Below are 23,685 nucleotides of genomic sequence, written 5' to 3' on the forward strand. Positions count from 1 at the left end.
ATCCTCCTCACGCTCTGGAGGATGTGGCAACACGCAGTAAAATCTCAAAGATAGGCATTAAAGATGAGGATTTTGAAAGAGAAGCACAGGGCTTGTACAATTAGCTTCTGAAAACTGAGAGGATGCTATTGTGAGAATAAACACTTTAAAATAATTCTCTCAACTACACAAAAAGAAATAGTCCTTTTTTTTACTCAAAAATGCTTTTACCTTCACACATTTAATTATTCTCTTTACTAAAAATTCACAAAATAGCACAATCAATAGGATGCGAGAGCAGGTCTGCCCACAACGTTGCCGAAGCTCTTTAACAAATATTCCCTAAGTGTGTTGTCTGTGTGAGGCTTTATGCTAGATTCTGGGAACACAAAGAGCAAACATTGTTTTTGGCCTTGAGGAACTCCTAAAACAGAAACGAAAGACTTATGACACAACATAGGGCGGGAACACAGGAGAGGGCCCGTAATCCTTCCTGAGGCTTGGCTTAGAAGAAGGTGGGGTTAAGGCCAGACCTTGGAAGTTTCCCAGAGGAAGAAATGTGTGTTTGCCCATAAAGGTAAGTGGGGGTTCACTGAGTCCAGAAGTGGGCAGAGAATATTTAGGTCAGAAAGATTCTGAGAGAGGACGTTTATAATTGCAAAATGTGCTTCAAGATCAAGTAATTGGGAAAAGATACTTGTGGATGTCAGGTGGGGGCAGGGGAGCAGGAAGCAGGATCACCAGACCCCAAGATCTGGTTTAGACTGGAAAATGTATTGTACACCACATGAAGGAGTATGGATTTAAAAATGAATGCATGTAGTTCTGAGCAGTGGTGTCTTGCTCTATATTATGATTAATTTTGACGCATGTTGCACGTACTTTACTAGTAGCAGTAAAGCACAGAGTTTGGGAATAATTTACTTTTGAAATATGTTAGAGCACATGAGAATGTCATTCTCACTCACGTGTGCTTTGATACGCCTTCTTGAGGTGGAGAGAAGGGGGGCAGAGTTACAGCTGGCATTTCTAAATTTGCAAACAGTTCTGGGCACAGCAGTGGATGTGAACGGGGCTGCTAAGATGAATAGCATTCATCATCTATCACGCATGTCTCACTAGGAAAAAAGGACACAAATTGCTGCTACAGACGATTGGGAGCCACTGAAGGTTTTTAAGCATGGGGCGACATAATTAAAACTGTCTTTATGAAAGTAAACTCTGGAAATAGGGCATAAGCATAATAGAGATGTCTAGATGGATCACCAGATGGATAAATCATACCCCAAAGACAATGTTTTATAACTTTTAAAGTTGCTTGAATCTCATGTTGAACTTCATTCATTCTCATCTCTGTTATAGCCTGTCTTCTTGGTAGTCATCATTCTATACTCATTCACCAGCTCCCGAAGATTCTGGGTGAGCTCCAAGAGAACCTCGAACCTCATGACAATGTAGATACTTAGTTGCTTTCATCAGATTCTCAGAGCCCCGAACCACTACAACTAGTTGGAATTTCCTGAAGGCTGAGGTCGTGCCATAGTCACTGTTTTGTCACCAAGTGTTGCACAGGACTTGGCCCACTGCAATGGCCAGTTAAATGCACCGACCTGAACTCCACGCAGTAGTCCTTCTTGTGTAAGTTGTCAACCAGCATTTAAAAAGCCTCATAACCTTCGAATTCGCCGTACTACCTCTTTTTACCCCTAGCACTGTACTGAAGACATTGTGAAGAGACTCGGTAAAAATGCTAATTGGCTAATCATTTTCCTTAAAGATAATAAACAAGTATTATGGCTCCTGGAAGCCTTCTATTCAGTGCCCTACGAACAGGTACTGGAAGCTAGGTGCTCATGAAAGGGCAGAGATACTAATTCTGACAGAAAATGTGCAATGTCGAACACTAATATTTTCTGGGATCAAATGTGATGCTCATAAAATATGGGAAGTACTGTGTAAAGAACTTTACCTAGTAGCTATGAATCATCCCAAGGATCACTGACCTTAGATTAAGAAGCACTTGTAAGTCTGCAAACAGCACTAATATTAGGCTATTAACTATTTGTCGCCTACAAGAATCCTTTTTGGTTGGAAATTTTCAAGACGGAAACTCAATGTAAATACATATAACACATTTATTAAAACATACTTTCCGTGAATTTTCAAGAGCAAAGTTGATATGTAAGTAAATACCTAAGAGGGCTGACACTGGGCAAACTGGCTATTTTAATAGTGAGTAAATGTAAATGAGAGCTATTCTGTGCATGGCAAGAATGGTTGGAGAGAATATATTATTTTTAACTTCATTAAAAATGTAATTGCACATTTATTAAGATTACCGAGCCAAGACCTCAAACCCTTTAGGATCTAGGCCTCTGTGCTAACCAGAAATTCTAAGACAAGTATTGAGGAAAACTGAGTTCACATTCTCTTCTGTGAACATTAGTTCATTTAATTGATGTTTTTGCTTCCAGTGTCATCATCTTTTTCATTATTAGTAGTTAAAGGCTGTTTGTTTTAAGATTAAATGATCAAGAATCCAGGCAGTCATCATTTAGGACTAGTGGTGTATGTATATGGAATTAATACTGATGCTTTTCCAATCCCGGCCCATTTCTACATGAGAATCGTAGAATGCCAGAACATACCAGCTCATCCTAGGTCACGTTATCATTTCGTAGGAAATGAACTGTTGGCTTGGGCCAGACTTTAGGCATCAATATCAAGGACGATTATTTTCTAATATTTATCTATTAATAATAATAACTTGTCCAACAAAGAAAAATCTCAAATCCTTACTAAAGAAATTGTATGATAAAATAAATTTGGGACTAACTTAAACTTCACATTATCAATCATGGAGAAGTTAAAATTCTGAGTTCAGATTCTTCTTAGCTTTTATTTAAAAAGTGATTCAATACACGACTAGTTAATTCTGTAGACTTACAGTTTTAATTTGAAAATGAAATACAATATTTTTACACATGACCTTGGGCAAACTATTAGCAACTCCAAGTGTCAGCTGCTCTAAATTCAAATCTCACATAACAGTATTATTTTAGAAGAACCCTGCATTCACTATAAATGAAGGTAAATGTGCAGCCCCATATTCCACCATATATTTAGAAAAAAAGTTACTCCTTTCAGAAAAAAGTGAAATGTTATTATTAAAATTGTATCAATAAATCACTAAAAGGATTAATGAATTATACCTTTCCAAGAAAGAGATTAATGCTAGTGATCAATCCTGCTTTCATATGAAGTTATTAATAAGCATTTAAAAGGGCATTCATTTATCTGTGTTACATAAGGACTAATAGATAAAGTTGAGAAACAATATGATTTCAAGCCCAGAACTATGACAACGTCAGCATAACTAGGTTGTTTATTATATTTAATCTTAAAGAAAAAACCCAGATGAAATCACTGGAAGACTGCAAGAATAAGAACAAAAATTAGTGGTTACTTTTTCTACACTTGCAAATTCTCATCTAGGGAGGAAAAGATGCCTTATTTTGGTCAGGGGTTGTTATTCATCAAAAGTGCCAGTGATAACTATAATTAACTCAAACTATAGGAAAAATATTTATACTCACTTCAGAAAGAAAACAATAATTAATTATAATGTTTCATTTAATGAGAGTGAAGTGAGGAAGAGAATTAAGACATAACAAGGGCCATTGCTCTGGGCCACCTGTCACAACTCAGCCCGCCCCTGGCCCCACCTATCTGGGCGGATCCCTGCAGGAGTAAACAGAACTGCTGAAACAAACGGGCTCTGAGTCTGGTGCAGAAAGAGCTTTGGAACTTCAAAAGCTCTTCGCATACCTATCAACCTGTTGCAGAAGCCACTCCTGTAGATGTCTAGGAAGAGAAATAGTAAATCAGTGATTGCCATGAATAACCAAGGCAACAAGATAGCTCAGAAAGAAAGTGAAAAGTCTCCAGAAAAGGAACTTAGAGATATGGACATTTGTGATTTAAAAGACATAACAAGGGGCTCAAAAACGTTAGTAGGATTTCTTTTCTTTTTAAAATTTATTTGCAAATGAGAACGTCTCATTGGAGAGTGATTGAGACAGCATGACCAAAGGTAATATACAACTATAGTTATTATGATTGTAGAAGAGATAATGGGATGATTGGAAAAACTGTCATCTTCCTGTTTGTCTGTCTATCTATCCATCTATCTATCATCTATCTATCTACTGTTTATTTTATTGTGAGAGGCAGAATAACAAAAGGGATTAAAAACCAAGACTTGGAGCAAGTCTGCCTGACTTTGAATCATGGTTCCTTGAGCTATGGCACTTCCTTCCTCTCTGGGTGGGTTTCTAAATAGGGTTCTTGTTATGAGGATGAAACGAGTTAATACATCTAAAACACTTAGCCTGGTTCATAGTAAGGGCTACATATGTGTTTGTTTTTATTATTCTCTTCCCCTCCATACATGGAAATTCATCCAACTGAATGCCTTATTTCACCCTGGAAATACTGTATGACTTAAACCTAGAGGTAAACATATGGCTGAAATAATGTTAAAAGGATAGACTCAAGTAAAAGCTGTCCATAGAAATTAAGTAAAATCTAAATGTATCATAGAATATTTAAGGACTCTATGAGTTCTCTTATCTGATGGGACAGCATCACACAAATACATTAGTATTTTTAGATGTCCAGTGGTATGCAATATGTGGTGAATCGGGCATATGATAGCAAATAGTAGTCCAATCAAATTTGCCAGTGAGAATAACTACTGTAGTTTTAAATTTATTGTTCAGTGAGTCTAGTTTCCAGAAGACAAGTAGCATGAAGACATCTAACATTTTGTTTCTACTCTGTTAATGCTGTCTCAACATAGATGTTAAACTAATGGGGGCAACCAAACTATGTTAGGTATAAAAAGGAGTGCAATTATTTCTCAATTTAACAAGTTAAATATTTTCACCCTGTATCACAGATCACAGGCAAATATCAAGGCAGATCAATATTTAAGTGATCAGAGATTTGAAGATGCATAAACTCCCATTATGATAGAACACTGCCAAGTCATTTTCATAATTTATCAAATTAGAGTGCCAAATTTTGCAGCTTTCCTACATATTGCAAGACAATTCTCTCAGAGATGCTGCTTAAATTAAAGTAATTACTATTTAGTTCTACTTCTTTCATGTTTAAATTTTTGAAATTTTCATCCAACATGACCTCAATGGTAGCAATAATAGTCATAATTATTGGTAATGTATTATAACATTTATTAAATGTTTTCTATGTGCCAGAAACTGTTCAAAGCACTTTCCATGTATTAGTTACTGAGGGACCACATAATAAGTGGTGTAGCTGGGACTCAAAGCCAGGCAGTCAGGCTCCAGAGTCTGAAGTGTTCTGTATCCCACTAAATCCATGGAGTGGTTTTCAAATTTTATTTTACACAATGAAGAACTGATCTGGGGCCTCCTGTATTGTGCCCATGCGTGCATGTGTGGTGGGGAGGCTGCCACGACTATTTCCCACCATAGGTATATCCCATCCAACAACAGCTGGAAAACCTTTAGTCTACTCTAGCCGAGCCTATCCAGGAATTTTTTCTATTTCTAATGCTGTTTTCACAACTGTTACCACAACTGTTCAGAACTGACCCTGAACCTCACCAAAAGTCACAAAGACAAAACCTAAAAAGTGGTGCTATTGGCAGATGGCTGTACTCTTAGAGACACACTGAAGACACAATCCATCATCATCTCTTCCTAGCAATGCGAAGGACTTCCTCAGCTCTGCAAAGCTGGAAGGTGTCATTCTGTTTTGCCCCCTCATAATCAACTCATAGTGAAGTAGAAAACTTAACTTTAAAGGCAGTTGCCAGGGTGTGGAAACAGTGAAATTCAGACCAATCTGAAGGTCCATAAAGTAGTATTGATTTTGAAACATTCAGGAAGTCTTGAACCTACCATACACAGTCAAACCCAATTTTTGAGCTGATCCAATAATTTCACCTTTGAATCCTCCAATCAGCTGGATGGGATCCATCACCATACTGCAGTTTCAAAATCTGGGGGGTGGGGTGTCAATAAAATATAAAGTGCTGCTTCTAAAAATGCCACTGTGTTAGGCTGTGCTGGTGCCATGACCTGGGGACATGAGAAAACGGTCTCGTGTGTAAGTCTCAGCTTCCAAGCAGTGAGGGTCCAGAGCCCAGGGAGGTGTATCTGAACTGGGCAAGCAAGTTAGCCCCTCTTTGATTGAGCACAGTTGTACTGCAGTGTAAAGAACTAGAAGGCGCACATTAGAAGTCTAATGTCCAAGTTTTAAATTCAGACTCTGTGACCTCATTCAAATGGGTTAACTTCCCTAGGCTTCCGTGTATTCATCTGAAAATTAATAATTGGTATCAAAGACACATGAAATGAGTATGAGCTATAATATTCAGCAACACAATAGCCTTACAGTTTTTTCTTAGTAATACTCTCATATGAAAAGCTTCTTTCATCTTTGCAGCTAATACAATTCTCTTTAGCAAATTAGGCACTTAGGGAGACAGTTAATTCCTCTGGACCATTAGGGTCCCATTCTCAGCTTTGCCTGGAGTAAAGAAAGGGTATGAAAGAAACACTAGAAGATTATTCATCAAATTTATTTCCCTTCCTCACATGGTGGGGAATATACATGAATTAAACTACTAATATATTTTATTAGGACATTACCTGGTAATGACTTCCTATTTATTTATTCATTTTTTTGCAATTGAAAGCTTCCTGAGGATAGGTCTTTTACTGGCTTATACAAAGGACTGGACTATCTTCAGTTAAAGTTAGATATTATATTGTGTTATGGTAAACAGGGAGAAAGAATTGAAAAGAAAAAGACTTTTAGAAATAGCTTACCTAAATATAAGTTTTGGTATTTTGCATTTAATTTTTAAGAAGTTTTTAAGTCAGAGTAGTGAAATAACACTAAAATAAATCATTTCACAAAGGAAACACATACACATTTCCTTTTTATAATTAGGATTTGTGCTGTGTGCTACTATTCTATAAAACTCATTGTTTTATGGACTTCATTGATATTCACCCCAATGTTTAAAATGAAAGGAAACTTCCTGAACCAGATTCTGGAGCAACATTTTTCTCCTGGGCATTGCCATTTTGACCACCTGGAAGGTCTGAAGAGATTTGGCAAGTAAAAGTATTTCGGGTATTTTAAGCACTTCTGTCTTAGAAAAACTAAGCAGGTTTCAGGAATACAATGTCTTAAGTCAAACTATGATTTTTACATTGATACTTATGATGCCTATAAAAGACCATGGTACTATTTCAAACCCAAGAGTAACAAACAAGCACAGGTCATGGAATGAAGCATGCTGAAACTCTAACATTTCACACGTGACTAGAATTGTATTCTTGCCAAAGAGGACCTTTTGCCTTTTGTATTTCCATGTTGTTTGGGTTACAATTTACTGTCCTTAATAGAGAGGTTCAGACAGACAGCCCAGTATGTTTATGAAATGGATAGGGGCTTGATACACTGCCAATTTCTAAGCACCGTACTCAAGAGATGTAATTCATTCTTTGGTAGGATTCTGGAGTTGAGGCTTTTCACAAGCACCTTAGATTCCACTGCAAGGGGATCTAGGGACCACTTCTTGAAAAACAGTTTTATTAGGTAAATTTAGAATGAGTTAGAGCAGGGCTAATGCTGTTTAAATATGAAGAGGTAAAAATCTGGGTTCTAGTTAACATCTCATAGAGACCCCTAGGCCATTCCCAAAGGACAATGCTAGAAACTTCCATGTGAGCAAAAGGCACTGCATGATAATTTCTTTTTTCAATTATAAATAAAAATCAGCTGGGTGTTGAATAATTTATGGCTTCCTGCAAAGCTGTATTTGAAAACATCAAATTGGCAGCCTGTGCCATTCCAGCCCACACATGGACAGCTGCCATGCAGGAATATCTGTTATTTTTTTGGAGATCATCACCACATGCTGTATTATCTGGCTTTCCACGTTAGCAAGTAACATGAAACACAATCAATATCATAGAAGCCACAACACAATTAAAGATACAGATGAGGCATCCATTGCTTGCTGGTACAGAAACCTGAAGGGAATAAGGTATTGTCTTCTAATTATGGAAGCCAATCATGGTTAGAAATAAAGATAAATCTGATGGTTATTCACTTGCTGGAGGTTCCTTCAGAAATAACTACTCAACTTTCTAATTATGATAGTAATTGATAATGGAACTTAAGAGATCAAAGTCATAAACATGGTTACATTTTAGAAGTCAATTGGATGAGACTGTTTGAAGTATAAGATTCCTTTGAGAAGAATCTGAACACCTTAAAAGAAGGTAGTGGATCAGCATTTCATACGCTGGGACTTTACATATCATGTTTTGAATTTTCAGTTTCTTTCCATGGAGCGAAATGGAGAATGTTGACATAAGACTGTTACTGTGAATTTCATATGCCATCGTCCCTGACATGATGCAAATAGTTTTGGTCCTGGTAATTCTGGCTCACCAATTGAGCAGAAACTAAATTTATGAAGCATTGGGCCAAAACAAAAAGACCGACTCCTTAAAAAAATGTGACATCTGATTAACCCAAATCTGAGTAATACTTTTTATAATGATAAGTCCTTTTAATTGATGAGTTTTTCTCACACATTCATTTTTATTCCCTTCAGATTTTGCTAATGTTGATTTCAGCATTTCACATTTTATTCTTTAAAAACAAAGCCCTAAACGCACCTCCTGTATGTTCTGGTTCCCAGGTGCCTTCACCAGGTAGGGGCGGCTGTAATGAGAAAACTCTGCTCTCTGCTGGCCTCAAAGTAGATTCTAGTCTGTGAAATTTGTGAATTCTGTCTCTGACAAGAATGGCATTATCCCTCTCCTCATGTTCTGCACTCTCTCTCGTGTCAGATGGACCAAGATCCTTCTTTTGGACTACGTTTGCAATCTCAGCTACCAAGTCTGACTCTGATTCTGCCTTTTCTGTAGGATTATATTTGTGCACATGAACAACATCTTCCCTTTCTCCTAGCAGCTTGGAAAGCAGTGAATAGAAATCACCTGTGAAAAAAAGAGAAGAGATAAGGGGTGGGGGTTGATAAGATTACAAAATTTACAAAATTTTGTACCATAAAAATAAGTGAGAGAGATGGTTGCTCTCAGACTTTCAAGCACGAAGAGAAAAAGAAGAGATGATTTTCCAGAACATGAAAAAATAATATGCTTCACATTTCATTTGCTATACCACTATTTATTTCTGTTATCTAGGGATCAAACCACAGGAGCTAACCTGTATTAGCATATTAGTAGAAACAAAATAATGCATATGTGATTGTATAGCACGTTTCAATAAATAGTTTTCCCAGTATAGTTGGATTGATATGGAAGTTAGAGTTCATCAGATTTCTAAAATAAAGTATTGTCACCAGCGACATCAGAAAACAGCTATCTTTACAGGCAAATCCTTTGAAGATGACTTTAAAAGCTTATTAAAATGTAATCCAGAAGATATTAAATATTTATTTTTGAGCAGGTGCTATAAAACACAAAAAATCTAACAGGTATGAATCTACCTGGCAATTTGAAAACCAAAGTTTTATTGTTATTTTGTTAGCAGTGCTACTGTAAATAGCTCCAGTTGTTCATTTTAAACAAAAAAGGAAGAAATTCCAGAAAAATAATCTTGTGAGAAGACAATACTTTTAAAAGCAGTTTAAAACAAAAGAGGAGATTTTAACAAACTGATATAATTGGAATGATTCATCACTAAAATGTATTTCCTGTCTTCCTACACTAGGGAGTAAACTTGGATATGATAATCTAATTCTATGAAAATAAATTATAAAAGATTATGACAGATAAAATATTACTACGGAAAGTTCAGGAAGCATTTTAATCCTCATCATTTACATCTATGGCTTCAAAACTATTTATATTGTGTGTGAGTGGGAAACATATGCATGTTCTCGATGGAAACACAAATCCGTTTTCCTAAACCAAACCCAAAGATAACGAACGCACAGCTCTTCCTTTTCCTTACCCTATTCTAAGTGATGCTAATAAAATTACTATGACTACGGAGTCCTATTGCTTGTTTTAATTACATTTACAGCACCATCAGATAACATTTATAAAATCTTTCTTACTATCATTGAGAAATGAAAATAATAACTGGTTTAACCATGATACAATCTACTAAAGAATATATTATTAAGAAATTGGTGCAAGGGGATAGGAAGTCTTTCTATAATGATGCTAAGAGATCCTGTCATGTTTACAAATAGCCTTGGTTTAATGCTCCAAAATGGGTTTTAAGTTCTTGCCCATGAAAGCTGCTTATCCCAGGTGAAATCTTCAATCAGAAAGTAATTACCAAATAATAGAGCCAATCTCAGTAAAATGAACAAAGCAAATTACAATTCAACCAAATCTGTAAGGCCACAGAGGCATTCTGCCTCACAGAAGAGAAATTAATCCACTACTACTAAACTCTCCTGCCCCATACACTAAATAAAATAGTTTAACATGCTGTTTTACAATGAACCATTGTCTATAAAAAGTAAAATACAAGATTATTTTAGGGACAGAGAAACGACATAATTTTAAAACTTGAAGCAATGTCATTGTCTAATATTGATGGAGGAATACAAGCTCACAGCTCTGCATAGTCATTCAGGTTTGTCATTAAAAATCTGAAAGTTGTGATGAAAACCAAACACAGAGCCCTTGGTTCCTTCGAAGTTATCACTTACAATTATTATTGGGTTAGGAAAACAAAAATTGAGCAATGTAATAGGCTTGGCTGCAGAAAGGCTGCATTGGCCTTGTAAAAACATAGCTTCAGAGCTGCATCTCTAGAAATAGCTCATTACATGGGAGTGTCTGAGACGAGTAGATGGCTATCTCCTACATTCCTAAACACAGAAACCAGAAAGGTGTTTTTTTTTTTCTCTTTAGGTGTACAAAATATATGGAATCCTGAAATGTTAGCTATTTTTCTTAGTCATATTAAGATCCCGATTTAGGAAATATATCTAAACTTGAGTGTAACAGATGGAGTAGAATATAAACAGAGGAAGTTTTTTGGTCTCCACCCCAATCTCACCTCCCTCTCAATATTCCTCTCTTTTTCTTCACTTTATGTTACAGCCATATTGGAATTTTGGTTCCTTGAATATCAACTCTGAGATGTTGTTTCTTCTACCTGGGACATTCTCTCCCCAGCAATCAACTAACTCCTCAACCTTCAGATCTTACTTAGGCGTCACTTATATCCAAGAAGCCTTCCTTGACAATCACATTAGGGCTCTCTTCTATGTGCCCCTAGAGTGCTCTGGTCTTTTCCTATATTGTTATTATTGCCCAATGTCTAGTACATGTTTCACACCAGTGTTTGAATCCAACCCTGACACTTAGTAAGGTATTCTGTATCTTTAGGCAAGTTATTTAGCCTTATTTTGTGGATTTAAAGATCGCTGAATGTAAAATGCCTAGCCCAATGTATATCATAAAATAGGTATTACTAAATTATAGTTATTATAATTACCAAGGAAAGACATAAACTCTAGATGCAACATGCATGTGCTTCAATCTACTGTTTACCTAAACTTTAAAAAATCAGTTCTTATTTCATATTCAAGAATTGGGATTTTCATAATGGAAGAAAGCTAAGTTTACAATCCTCTATGTTCTCAACAAGTCACTATGGCTGCTGCAGCATTTTTTTTTTCTTATCTTTGTCAAAAGAGGTTGTAGCTGCACTTTTTCTCCTTTTATGTTTAGTCTACCTTGGGGGAAAGAACTATCCTACTCCAGTTTTCTGGGTTGCCAGCCCTCCTGGCACCCCATCGAGCCTTTCCTGTCTGCTTTCTTTTCTAATACAACTTCTTTGCCAAAGACTTGACTCATATGCTATAAACACATTCACTTTGTGCTTATCTTGAGTGGCTCCAGAGGTGGGGAGAGACCCTCCTCAGACACAGTATGTCTTTCAAGCTTTTCCATCTTCTCTCTTCCTTTAACAAGTTCCAACACGGACTAAAATAACTTTCTGTGATAATGGAAATATTCTATATCTGCACCGCCCAACATGGGACTACTGTGGGACTACTAGACTCGTGGGACTACTGAGTACTTGTAATGTGGCTGGTATGGGTGAGGAACTTTTTAATTTTACTTTTAATCAATTTATATTTGAATTTAAATAGCCATGTGGCTAGTGTCTGTCTCCCATATTGTACAGTGCAGGGCTATGTACTGCTACATCCTTCCTCATATCCTCTTCCTTCCCTAAATCAAAGGCATCTGTTTTCACTTCTTACTTCACCCCTATATGACCTGTGCATGAGTTACTTAAGAGTTCCTAGTTGCCAAAGCCAAGAGACTCTTTATCTTGACCTACTGGTGGGCATGTAGCAGAGTCGAAACTCTCTCCTTATAACATTGTTCTTTCCAGATCTTCTCTTCCTGTCACCTTTGCTTTCTCTTAGTCTTCGGCCCAACCTATGAAAATACTGTTTTCTGAGGTCTATCCCTGGTATACTTTATTTTCCTTGGGCTAAGGCCTCTTCCTATTAAGAGATCTTGGCCATTCACAAGGCTTAAGCTACTACCTCCAGACAAGTGACTCTTAAATCTGGAGGTCTCCTAGTACCAAACTGGTATATATAACTGCCTTCTGAAAACTTCCACTTGGCTATCTGTTTCACAGGAATCTTGAACTCAACAAGTCTAAACTGAGCTCCTAATCGTCTCCCCATACTTTATCTTTTTTACAGTATTTCTCTCAGTGATGAAGCTGTATTTTGGGTCAATCAGTCCAGAAAATTAGATTCCTCCCTCTCTCACCAGTGAATCACAAAGTCAACTGATTTGCCATGCTGACTTGTCAACATATTTTCCTTCCCTATCAACAGTATGCATTTGAGACTCCTATCATGCTCTGATTGACATGCTGAAAGACCCTTCCTTTCCTTCCTCGGAATAGATCCTCATTCTCTACCTTCGATGTCAAAAATCTGTCTGGAATGGTATTAAAGCTGCTCTACCTCTGTGGAACTGACCTGTGATTGCTCGTAGCTTACCTCCCGGGACACTCCTTGGTTATATTCCACCTTCTCCTCAGCTCTGTTAACCTATATATTTCAGGATGGTGTTCTCTAATTTTATTCTGAATCCCACTACTATGGTGACCATATAATTTATTTCCCAAGCTGGGACAATGTGAGAAGGAAAGGAATGTTGTTAATATCTATTCTTAGGCATAAACTGGGACAGTCCTGGAAAAACTGAGATGTATTATTGCCCTACCTATTGTTGACAGAGATATATATAAAGAAGTACTTTATAAACTACAAATTACGATAATAGTAATAGCAGCTAATATTTTTTGAGAGCTTTGCATGACCCAGTCACTTTGCTGAGTGCTTAATACAATTTAATACATTTGGTGTCCATGAAATACTTATTGTCCTCATTTAGGATGAGGACACTAATGGGACATGATGAACCTGCATAGCTGGTAAGAAGTTGAACTGGGATTCAAAGGAGATGGCCTCATTGAGGGGCCTGCCTTCCAACTGATCACTCTATTGGATCCAGGTTCTCCTCTCTTTTTAATTCTGGCCAATAAACTCTTTCCTGTGAATTTACCTCAGACCTGTCAATCTTACTATATCTAATTTTTAAAATTTTAAAATTAATTGTCTTCTGAGCTTAGGTACTGGGTTTATTCTTTGACTGAACAAATTTCTTTTTGTTCTATACTGGCTTGTCTTCTTTTTATTAAAACATAAAATTCTAGCAAAGTAGTTAATACATACATAACATAATGTGATGTACACAAAAGTGGCCTAAAAAACAGTAATTGGCTTTTTTTTTTTTTTTTTTTTTTGGTTTGAGAAAGTAGAAGAGTTTTCTGTTTTCTTCGGTGCTTTTCACGTACCACTGGCAATATACTTTACAGGTATTATCAAATTCTATTAAGATGTTCTAAAAAATGTTTTTTGTACATTTAAATTATCTCGGAAGGGATAAGTGACAACGTATAAAGGTGATTTTCATATAAAAACACACACGCTTATTTCTTGTCATATTTCCAGTGATTAGTACTGTTCCTCTTATTGCAGATCCTTAATAAATGATTCTGGAATAAATATTTTTTTGTTAAAAAAAGTCACCCCTAACTCTCATAGAGACAAAAATATTTCTTTGGTGATTTTAGGCTGCAGTGAGTTTCATTTGTGTCTTTTTCTCACTCAAACTTTGATTCTTAATCTTATGAAATACAGAAATGCTCTAGGTCTTTTAAATAATTTGGCTGAGTGGGTTTGGTATTTGGAAAACACAACTGTGGTGGTAGCTAATGTGTCAGGAAAAGAACACAGCACAGTATAAGAGAATCTAAAATACTACCAACTTAACTCCACGTTTGTACGTTGTGGGCTAGCATTAACTCCTTCATGCCTCAACGGGGATTTTTCTTTTCAGTAGAGATCACTCCCTATTCCTTGCCACCAGCATGCAAATACCATGCACACTGATCCATATTGGAAAGCCCACCTCTGTGATAAATGATCACGCACATCTGCCTATTCTGTTATTAGGAAAACAATTCAAAACAGCATCCACTCAGCTGCCCAGAGCCTTGGGGGGTATTTAGAATTGTGTTTGATACATGAGTTCAATAAATAAAGACATGTGAGCCACTCATAAATCATAACAAACTGATAAATTTTTAGTGAGTGGGGATACAAACAAGAATTGTATCTTCTTTAAAACAGCAAAGTGGCATTAAGAGTATTTGGAATGAGCTAAGATGCTACTAAAATCCTTTGTACTTTATTAGGGAATGAAGGGAGTACCCTATTTTCAACAAAGCAAAGGAACAGAAATTTTAGCTACCAAGCCTAGCCTTTGTTTTACTGCTCTCATAAATGGTTTACCAACTGTTATTTTAACAAGCTTTTACAGTAGACTATTATCATGTTAACTTGGAAACGTGTTCCCTTGATTCTGCTTATTTGATAAAACATGCCAAGGGTAATTCATTTTTGTTAGCATAAAACCATGTGAAATTATCCTGTTTTGCAGAAGGTGTCTGAAGACCTTTAACTATCTGGGGTCATGGAGTGTTTTTCCTCTACAAATTGTATTTTTGTCATATTCTCCCTGCCTTGGGAATAGAGTAGCTCATGTTGACCTTTGAGTAGAAAGATTGATTATATGAGGGTACAAAGACTACAATGAGAAGAGTTTGGAGCAAACTGAATAAAACATGTTAAAGGCCTTTTCTGAAGAAAAAGAAATGCCGTCTAAAGCATAATGTACATAATGGAGCAAACTGAATAAAACATGTTAAAGGCCTTTTCTGAAGAAAAAGAAATGCCGTCTAAAGCATAATGTACAAGGACATACTCGTATTATAGATTTCGACTTTCGATCCTGCCTTGAGTTTTTTTAAGACATCAAATCTTCCCAACACAACAGACATAAATTTCAATACTACATCTATGCTTTGAATTTTAAAGGAGAGGAACACTGAAATTCAGAACTCCTAAATGCAGTTGTATAGATTCTTGCTTGCGGCTGGTCAGCCTTAGTTTCAGCCCATATTCCTTGCCTAAACAATATTGATAGAAAGCCTAGGTTGTACCTTTGGCACAGTGAACATAAATAAGAAATCATAATGCATAAAAACAAAGGGAATGTACAAAACAAGCTTTAGTTCCTTACAAGTGCAAATCATAACATACAAGTGAGGAACATGTGTGTGTGTGTCTGCCCTGGAAAACGTTGTTGCCACATCCTCATTCTGTATAGTGTCCTAGGATTCATGTCCTCCACTCAGAACCACTAATTGGGTTTTATTCTTTAGCTTATTGGACTTATTACATACGTAGCTAATTCTTCACTTGCAATGTTTTAAAAGTTGATGACATTTCAGTATGTTTTGAATATCCACTAGTGTTATTCTGCAGGAAGGCATAATCAATTCATTCACAGATAAGCTCACCTACAGGTAAATTGGTTATTTTCAAAGGGGTATGGGCGGGGATATTATGCAGCCATTAAAAACTGGGCTTGCCAATAATTGTATACTAGGAAGAAATATGCAAGATATAATACGGTTAAAAAGCAGATATGAAACTGCATACATTATGATTTAAATAATGTTACAATAAAATGCATATATGGGTAATGTATATTTCACACACAGATGTACATATACATCAATATTTCTGAGGATTATGTATGACTTTTATTTGTTTATTCATACTTTTCTGTAATTTCCGTATCTTCTATAATGAATTTTATTTGAAAACCAGTCAAGCGTGATTTTAAAAATATCCCTACATCATGGCATTGTACACCAGAAGCTAAACATTAATGAATGCCAACTATAATTTTATATATATAATGTGATGGTTCAGTGTGAGGTCGGAGGGATAGTGGATGGGGGGAGGGGGGTTCACAGTGTGAGGGATATAAATGATGAACGTCTAAGTATTACCTTGTCTTGTACACCTGAAACTAAAAAAAAAAAAAAAAAAAAAAAAAAAAAAAAACTATTGGGGTTCATCTGCAGTAAATATAATATTAAATGCACAATGAAATATTTGATTAAATATTCTTTTATATCTTGAAAAAAAATAAAAAAATAAAATATACTATCTCTTCATTTCCAAAAAAAAAATAAAAAAATAAAAAAATAAAAATAAAAATAAAAATATCCCTGCAGACTTAATTAAAGCTTTATTAAAATGTTTCCCATTTTAATAAATGGGAAACCCATTTTATTAAATGGGATCCCATTTTAATAAATGATCCAGACAACCTGATAGGTAAAGCTGAGGTTCTTCGAATGTCTCCATGATTACATCTTTTGAGATAGAGTCTGAGATACATTTGCCCACACCAATTTTGTTCTAGAAGGAGCAGATATAGATAAGGATACTCCAGAACATTAGTGTGTTTGTGAGTAAGCACAGGCTAAGCTACATAGATTTGCACAATTCAAATGCTACTTAATTTCCAATCAAAATTAATATTCTGGCCCAAATTAATAGCTAGCAATTTTAGTGATTAGAATTTTAAAAAAATATATTTCTCTTGGAGAAACAGAGTATTAGATAAACCTGTGTTACACAGATTCCTGGTTTGCTTTGAATTTTTTTCTCCATGTTGGAAGTACCTACTACATCCTGCACATTTGAGGCACAGCAACATTTTTTCTCAGCCTATGAAATATGAGTACTCGCTCTCTCTCTCTTTTTCCTACTTTAATAAATGTCCATTCATTCCAACATAACATATCTTTACTGTTATGTAAAGCTATCTTTACATAACATATCTTTATTACATATCTTTACTGTTATTCTTCCTATCTGCTTTCCAATGTATTAAGATAGAAAGTGAGGGTGGCCAGATGGCTCAATTAGTTAGAGCATAAGCTCTGAACAACAGGATTGCCGGTTTGATTCCCACATGGGCCAGTGAGCTGCGCCCTCCCCAACTAGATTGAAGACAACAAGTTGGAGCTGATGGGCCCTGGAGAAGAACACTGTTCCCCAATATTGCCCAATAAAAAATAAAAAAATAAAATAAAACAAAAACAAAAAGGGTGTTCCCTTAAAAAAAAAAGAGAAAATGAAAGAAAATATGGTTTTGTTTTGTTTTTCCATGTAGAACTATCTCTATATTTAGGCACTGATGGGTACAGAATTTGCCTTTGAGTACATGTACTCTGATATTTTGGGCCTTTTTCTTCCTGCCCCTTAACTGTTCTTTTTCCAATGGAGGTTTGACATCTTCTGTGTGACTGACAGTGATGCTCTAGCTTGTGGCTAGAACAACTGAAATAAATCAGGGCTTTTATTCATTGGGTATTTTAAATATTTAAATAATCAATACAACCTGGAAGAGTACTTGGAACATAAATTGTTTTGGCCAGAACACCAAAAAAAGGCAAAAGATTAAGTTTGAGGGCATCGTTTAAAAATTTAGCATACATGGCATAATTTATTTGAATAATTAGAGTCCTCCCATTAGCTATGTGGTCAATTTAACTACTCAGCAAATGAATACAAATAGGCATTTGTGTAAACAAACATCTCTGAGAAGAATGTGATATTCTCTTAGTAATAAGTAGATTTGCCCTGTGTATTGTAAGGAGCTGGATTGAGCTCACTAATGAATCAAATGGACTATAAGTACAAATATGTATTTAGTATATTTCTGTATTTCTCTTTAAATTCTATACCAAGGGTCTCCAATGACCAGTAGAATAATACACAGACTACAGTAGCCATTAAAATGGTTTTTAGTCAGGTATTTGTCTTCACATAATCTGGGAGATGACATTCGAATGGATCCACTAATTTCAACATATGAATACCATAGCCCATTTTCTTCAGTATGAAAATTGAGTCAGAATAATGCTTTCTTTCTTCCCAAGTGAAATAACTTTACAGCATTTTTATTCACAAGTAGAAGAAAACCGTTAACTACAGGAAAATCATTTCTTATGTGTTCATAGATTCTTTTCTCTGGAACCAATAAAGCTTTGGATATATTTAAACTCAATATTACATATATACTATCAAACACAAAGCCTAAATGAATAGTAAAATATGAACATTTATTAAAGGATTGGTTTGTAGGCATATATGCCACCCCCTAAAACCTATTATTTGGAAAGAACAGGTGAAATCTAACATTTAAGGTTCCTCTTGGGTTTCTAATCTTTCAGAGGTTCCAATGTCTCCCCTGATCAACTCAACTAAGTTCAGAAGGCAAACATAGTCTAGCCTCAGTTTCCATAGGTACTTACTATTTTACAAGATGCATCTACTAAATGGTAGTCACATATGTTGGTATTTGGAAATGTATTCTAAGATGACTCAAATTATTTCAAAGACATATATTTGAAATAGTACGTGCAATGTCAAAATAATTCATTTTAAGTCTGGTTAAATTTTGGCACAATTATAGCAAATACTGTTACACTACTGCATTTAGGTTGCAATTACGGATTTCCTTACAAATATACCAGAGGTACCAAAAAAATGTATATACCTGACTTGTATTCATCTTTTGTTATCAGTCTATGTTGAGTATTACAGTTTTAATACAGTCTTTTTCTTTCTTAAAATGTGTATACATTTCTTTTGGCACCCTCTGTATTCACAGGATTGATAATTTTAGTTATTTTAAAGTCATACTAAATAGTTTAGTATAATAATTTAGTATAAACCATTTAGTATAAAATCATCTCCTTTTTGATTTAATATTAAAATAGAAACAACTTTGAGCTAAGTTGTGTATTTTAAAAGACGACTTGTTAGAATGAGATGTTATTGAACATACTCTGAAATTTTAGAACTTTTAAATTACAGTTTACCCTATACTTCTTTCAAAGTGCATTTTTTTTCCCTTTCAAAAGTCTGGATTCTTTAATTTTGCAAATAGTATTAGTGCAAGAGTGATATCTTTGACCTAATAGAATACATTTTGAAGAATTCCAATAGGGGTTTACCATATCCAAAGAGTCAGAAATGTCTAAATGTTGCTAATAGAAAAATGCTGTCTATTTCCTGCATACCTTACGTTGTCAGTAGAAGTGTGTTTGCATTAACATTAAAGTTTTAAAATACATGATATCTAGGCCAAAAATGTCTTGATAACATACTCCAATATCTAACACAAAGTACTATTTTCCAAACAACTGGCAAGAAACCAAGATTGAGGAGAGCAATTTTTCATTGCCAGCACATGCAGTATCTGACTTACAAATATTATCACTTCAAATAAATAGAACAGAGGAAGAATGATACTTTCTTAACTCATCAGACGGCAACTTAATACAAAACTACAAATGCAAAAAACAAGAATCCCTCCTACCTTACTGAAGGCAGAGAAGAATGACTTAAAAAAGAGGCAACACGCAGGTTTAACTCTTAATTTCTTTTTCTTGAACCTCAAGCATAGTTAATGAACACACCATACTAAATACATAGGAATTTAAATGGTAAAGGTCATTAGATTTCAAAAGCAACTCACTAATTGTTTCTAATTATTATATTTGTACTATATATAAAGTTATAATATTAAATAAATTAAAACAAAGAAAAATCTAATGGGACTAAATTACACCAATGAATTTTACTTGCAAAGCTAAATTGCAACAACTGACCATTTTCTCATAAATTACATATTATATAAAAACAGCAATACACAGGTTTGGAGACTGGTAAACAAAAACCTAAAATATCTCAATAACTTTAAAATTGAATTGCCTATTTGAATAATGAATACTTTTATAGGCCTAGTTACAGAAGTAAGCATACATACCCTGTTCTAACACTTCTTCTTCTTCTCGTTTTGGCTGCTGGAGTAAAGAAGTCTTATCTTTGCTCTCTGTTTCTGTAAAGTATCAAAGGAGTTGAGCATAAATTTGCAGTATATACTACATACTTTAAATATATCATCAATATAAAATATTATTTAGTGTCTTGTTTCAGAAGAACAATATTAAAAATGTATTCAGTAGAAGTGCTCTAATTCACAAAAAACTATAGCATAACCACTAGTTACCAGACTTCTGACTTAATAACTTATAAACTACTCTTTCAGTAATATATACATCACACAGAATTTTCAACATATAATAATAAAACTGCTCATATTTGTCTTTTTAAAAATTGAATTTAGTAATATTTTAAGGCTATTAATAACGTTTTAAGGTATATTTCATAAATACCAGGGGTGCCAAAATAATGTATATATACGACTTGTATTCATCTTTTGTTATTGGTATATATTGAGTATTACAATTTTAATACAGTTTTTTTCCTTTCTTAAAATGTGTACCCATTTCTTTGGTGCCCTTTGTATATTGGGATCTTAATAAATGACCTGACTGCTGTGTTAACTTCTTTCATAAACTTTCCACTAGAAAGAATAAGAAGTTGCTCTGGCGTATTCAGATTGAACTTGAAAAACTCAGTAAAGTTTAAGCATGCTCTCCGTTCAGTAAAATAGGATGTGGGCTTTGCTTTGCAATTTTAAACTAAAGAAATGACAATGAATATGACTGTTTTGCAGATGAACACTAAGTTAAAAGACAATTCTGAATGAGACAAAAAAGGCCAAGAATAGTAGTGCCTCATAAATCAAGAATTGTTTGTGCTTAAAGAGGCCCATTAAACAGATGATTTAGGATTCGGTTGGAGATGATAACCGTTTTCGTTGGCAAACTGTAGCATGCTTTAGAACCTGGTGTATATTCATCAATTGCATAAGTCATTACTGCTTATAGGAAGAATGAAATGGAGACACTAGAGATCATGAATTAAATGGAGAAAGATCTACATTCATGGAATTGGTCCCCAAACAAGTCTCTTGCATCACTAGTGGAGATTTTTCACTTTCACTATTTTGATGGGGGCATGTCAGGAGGAGTAACAGGATATATAAGAAGGAAAAGAGGGAATTGGGTTATGTGGGCACATGTGATTGTTTGGCAGAAGAGGGATGGTTTTACATATTAATCATATAGTCAAGTGAGACAGAAGGAAATGGAAAAAACAAAATCACGTTACTTTAAATTACACACCAATTTTACCTTTGTGATGTCCATGCATCATAACCATGTCAGACTTCACAGGAATTGGAATATTGGCCTCTGGTGGTATGGTTCTGAACATATCTGGAGCTACATTCTGCGTACAGGTCATGAAAGAAACTGCATGCTTGGCTTCCATATAATACATAATGTATAAGTTGCACATTTCATCACTAGATGTGCCACTGCAGGCAAAATAAAACACACACAAAAAGTAGACACAACAAATCAGCCACTCACATAAAACACATTCATAATGCAAGAAAATGCAACCAGTAAATCTGCCAGTAATGGATTCAAAGGTGGAAATATTGAGCATTTATTTTATAGCTTTCATTAAAACCCATCACAGTTTTCAATACCGAAAGCACATTTCCAAAGGCACAGTTCCACTTAATAATGGAGTATCGGTTTGCAGTCGCTCCATGGGTATCACCGAATACCGCGGATGGAAATGGCATTTAAGTAGCAGTGATAAATCATCCTCCTCTTCTAAATCCTTTCATTCTTTAGTCCTTTTTCCATTTGCTAAGACTCATAGGTTGGGCAAAGCACTTTTCTCATTAAAAAAAAAAAAAATCTTAATTATTTACTTAATAATGGTAAAACTCAGAACACTTCCACAGAAATACCATCTATTATTTAAAAGTCTTTAAAAATGATTTTTTCTGTGTAACCCCAAGAGTCTGGGATCTTGTTTTGGTTACGGCCTCCTCTCAGATGAATCAAGATTCATGTGTTGATAATAAGACATCATAAATGTATCCCTGATACATATCTGACTTGGCACCTTGCCTTCTACAGCAGTGAAGGAAAGAGCTCCTCAGGAATGATATCAAAGGAAATCAGCCCTAATCTCTTCTCAGGGCTCAGACCTGAATGGGGTCGTGCTATACAACTGAATGACTCAATGTTAAAAATAGATTTGACAACAGTGGGATGGACATTTCAAGAAAAAAAGTGCCCACGAACATAAATTATGTCTAATAGTTTATAAGACATGTTTTGTTTAGTTTTTTATCTTCTTCCTGGATTCACATGGGTTACTACCATATGTATTTCATTCTCTTCACTATAATTAAGATGGCATTATTTAGGTACACTTTCACAAAACATTTATATATCAAGGTAATTTGGGCAAAAGCACATTTCCTGTTTGGTATTAATTCTGACCACTTTTAGCAAGCCTATATTAATAAAAAGCAAGCCGTGAAGTGGACTATTTGCTGTGCAGAAATACGTCAGTGTTGATTTTTCCAGCAATGTCACGCAGCACTCACTTCCTCTCCATAGCAACAGTAATGACATCAGCAAGGGAAGGAACAAAATAAAAATCTTTTCCAAACAGGGATGTGGTTTCTCTCACTGAGCTCTGAAAATGTGAGCCCCCAAGAGACCACAGGAACGAGCCTCTGCCATGGGAAGCTCTGCTTATGCTTTAAAAATCATTTGGCTTCTCACTCTCTGAATCTGATACCTGTCAGCTGTAACTGTCTCTCCCGTGAAATATAAATATATGTTGAAGTGCAATCCCAAACAAACACCTGTTCGCTACCCATATCTTTAGGTGTCAAAACACCATTCCTAAGAATTATATTTTAACAGTATTGGAGTTGGTCAGAAAATTCTACACTATAAAAGGAATGGCTAGTGCCAAAGTAGTAAGTCAGAAGCTCCCACCATATTATCCTCCCTCCCTCTGTTCAAAATGAAGAAAAATGTACAGATCAAGAGAGAAAAATGAGGGAAAGGGAATTTACATTGTGGCTCTGGCTTAAAAAACCTTGAATCATCTAGCAGAGAGGGGAAGCAAAATAATCATATAAGCTTCGCAAGCTAATGAAAGGAAAAAATAATAAATCTATATAATAATAAATGAAACTTGCAACTTATCTATGGACAGATCCTTCCCTATTTTCTGTTTGGAAATCTCCCACCCATGTTCACTCTAAACACATGAGTCAGATGGCCTAATCAAATCATCAATGTAGTTCATTTAAGGTACTGATTCTACAATACAAAATTGACTTGATCAAATAATTTGAGAATCTTTGCTATCACAAAGAAAAT

The 23,685-nt window shown here is 35.3% G+C and overlaps 1 protein-coding gene across 23 annotated transcripts in view; it reads right to left on the bottom strand.

The window, feature by feature from the left end:
• The window catches only part of PAM (peptidylglycine alpha-amidating monooxygenase), a 149,605-nt gene that overhangs the window by 35,936 nt on the left and 89,984 nt on the right, over positions 1 to 23,685 (bottom strand). For 6 of the 23 annotated variants that reach the window (XM_081053858.1, XM_081053877.1, XM_081053874.1 and 3 more), the window contains exons 12-14: positions 21,616 to 21,800; positions 20,343 to 20,414; positions 8,730 to 9,053 (exon numbers count right to left, since the gene is read on the bottom strand). In XM_081053858.1, the coding sequence (XP_080909984.1) occupies positions 8,730 to 9,053; positions 20,343 to 20,414; positions 21,616 to 21,800 (581 nt within the window). Of the gene's footprint in view, positions 1 to 8,729; positions 9,054 to 20,342; positions 20,415 to 21,606; positions 21,801 to 23,685 lie in introns of all 23 variants that reach the window. The other 17 variants (XM_081053857.1, XM_081053873.1, XM_081053866.1 and 14 more) reach the window with 3 other exon arrangements.

Source organism: Rhinolophus hipposideros (assembly GCF_964194185.1).
Source record: "Rhinolophus hipposideros genome assembly, chromosome: 7".
In the NCBI taxonomy this organism is placed as follows: Eukaryota; Metazoa; Chordata; class Mammalia; order Chiroptera; family Rhinolophidae; genus Rhinolophus; species Rhinolophus hipposideros.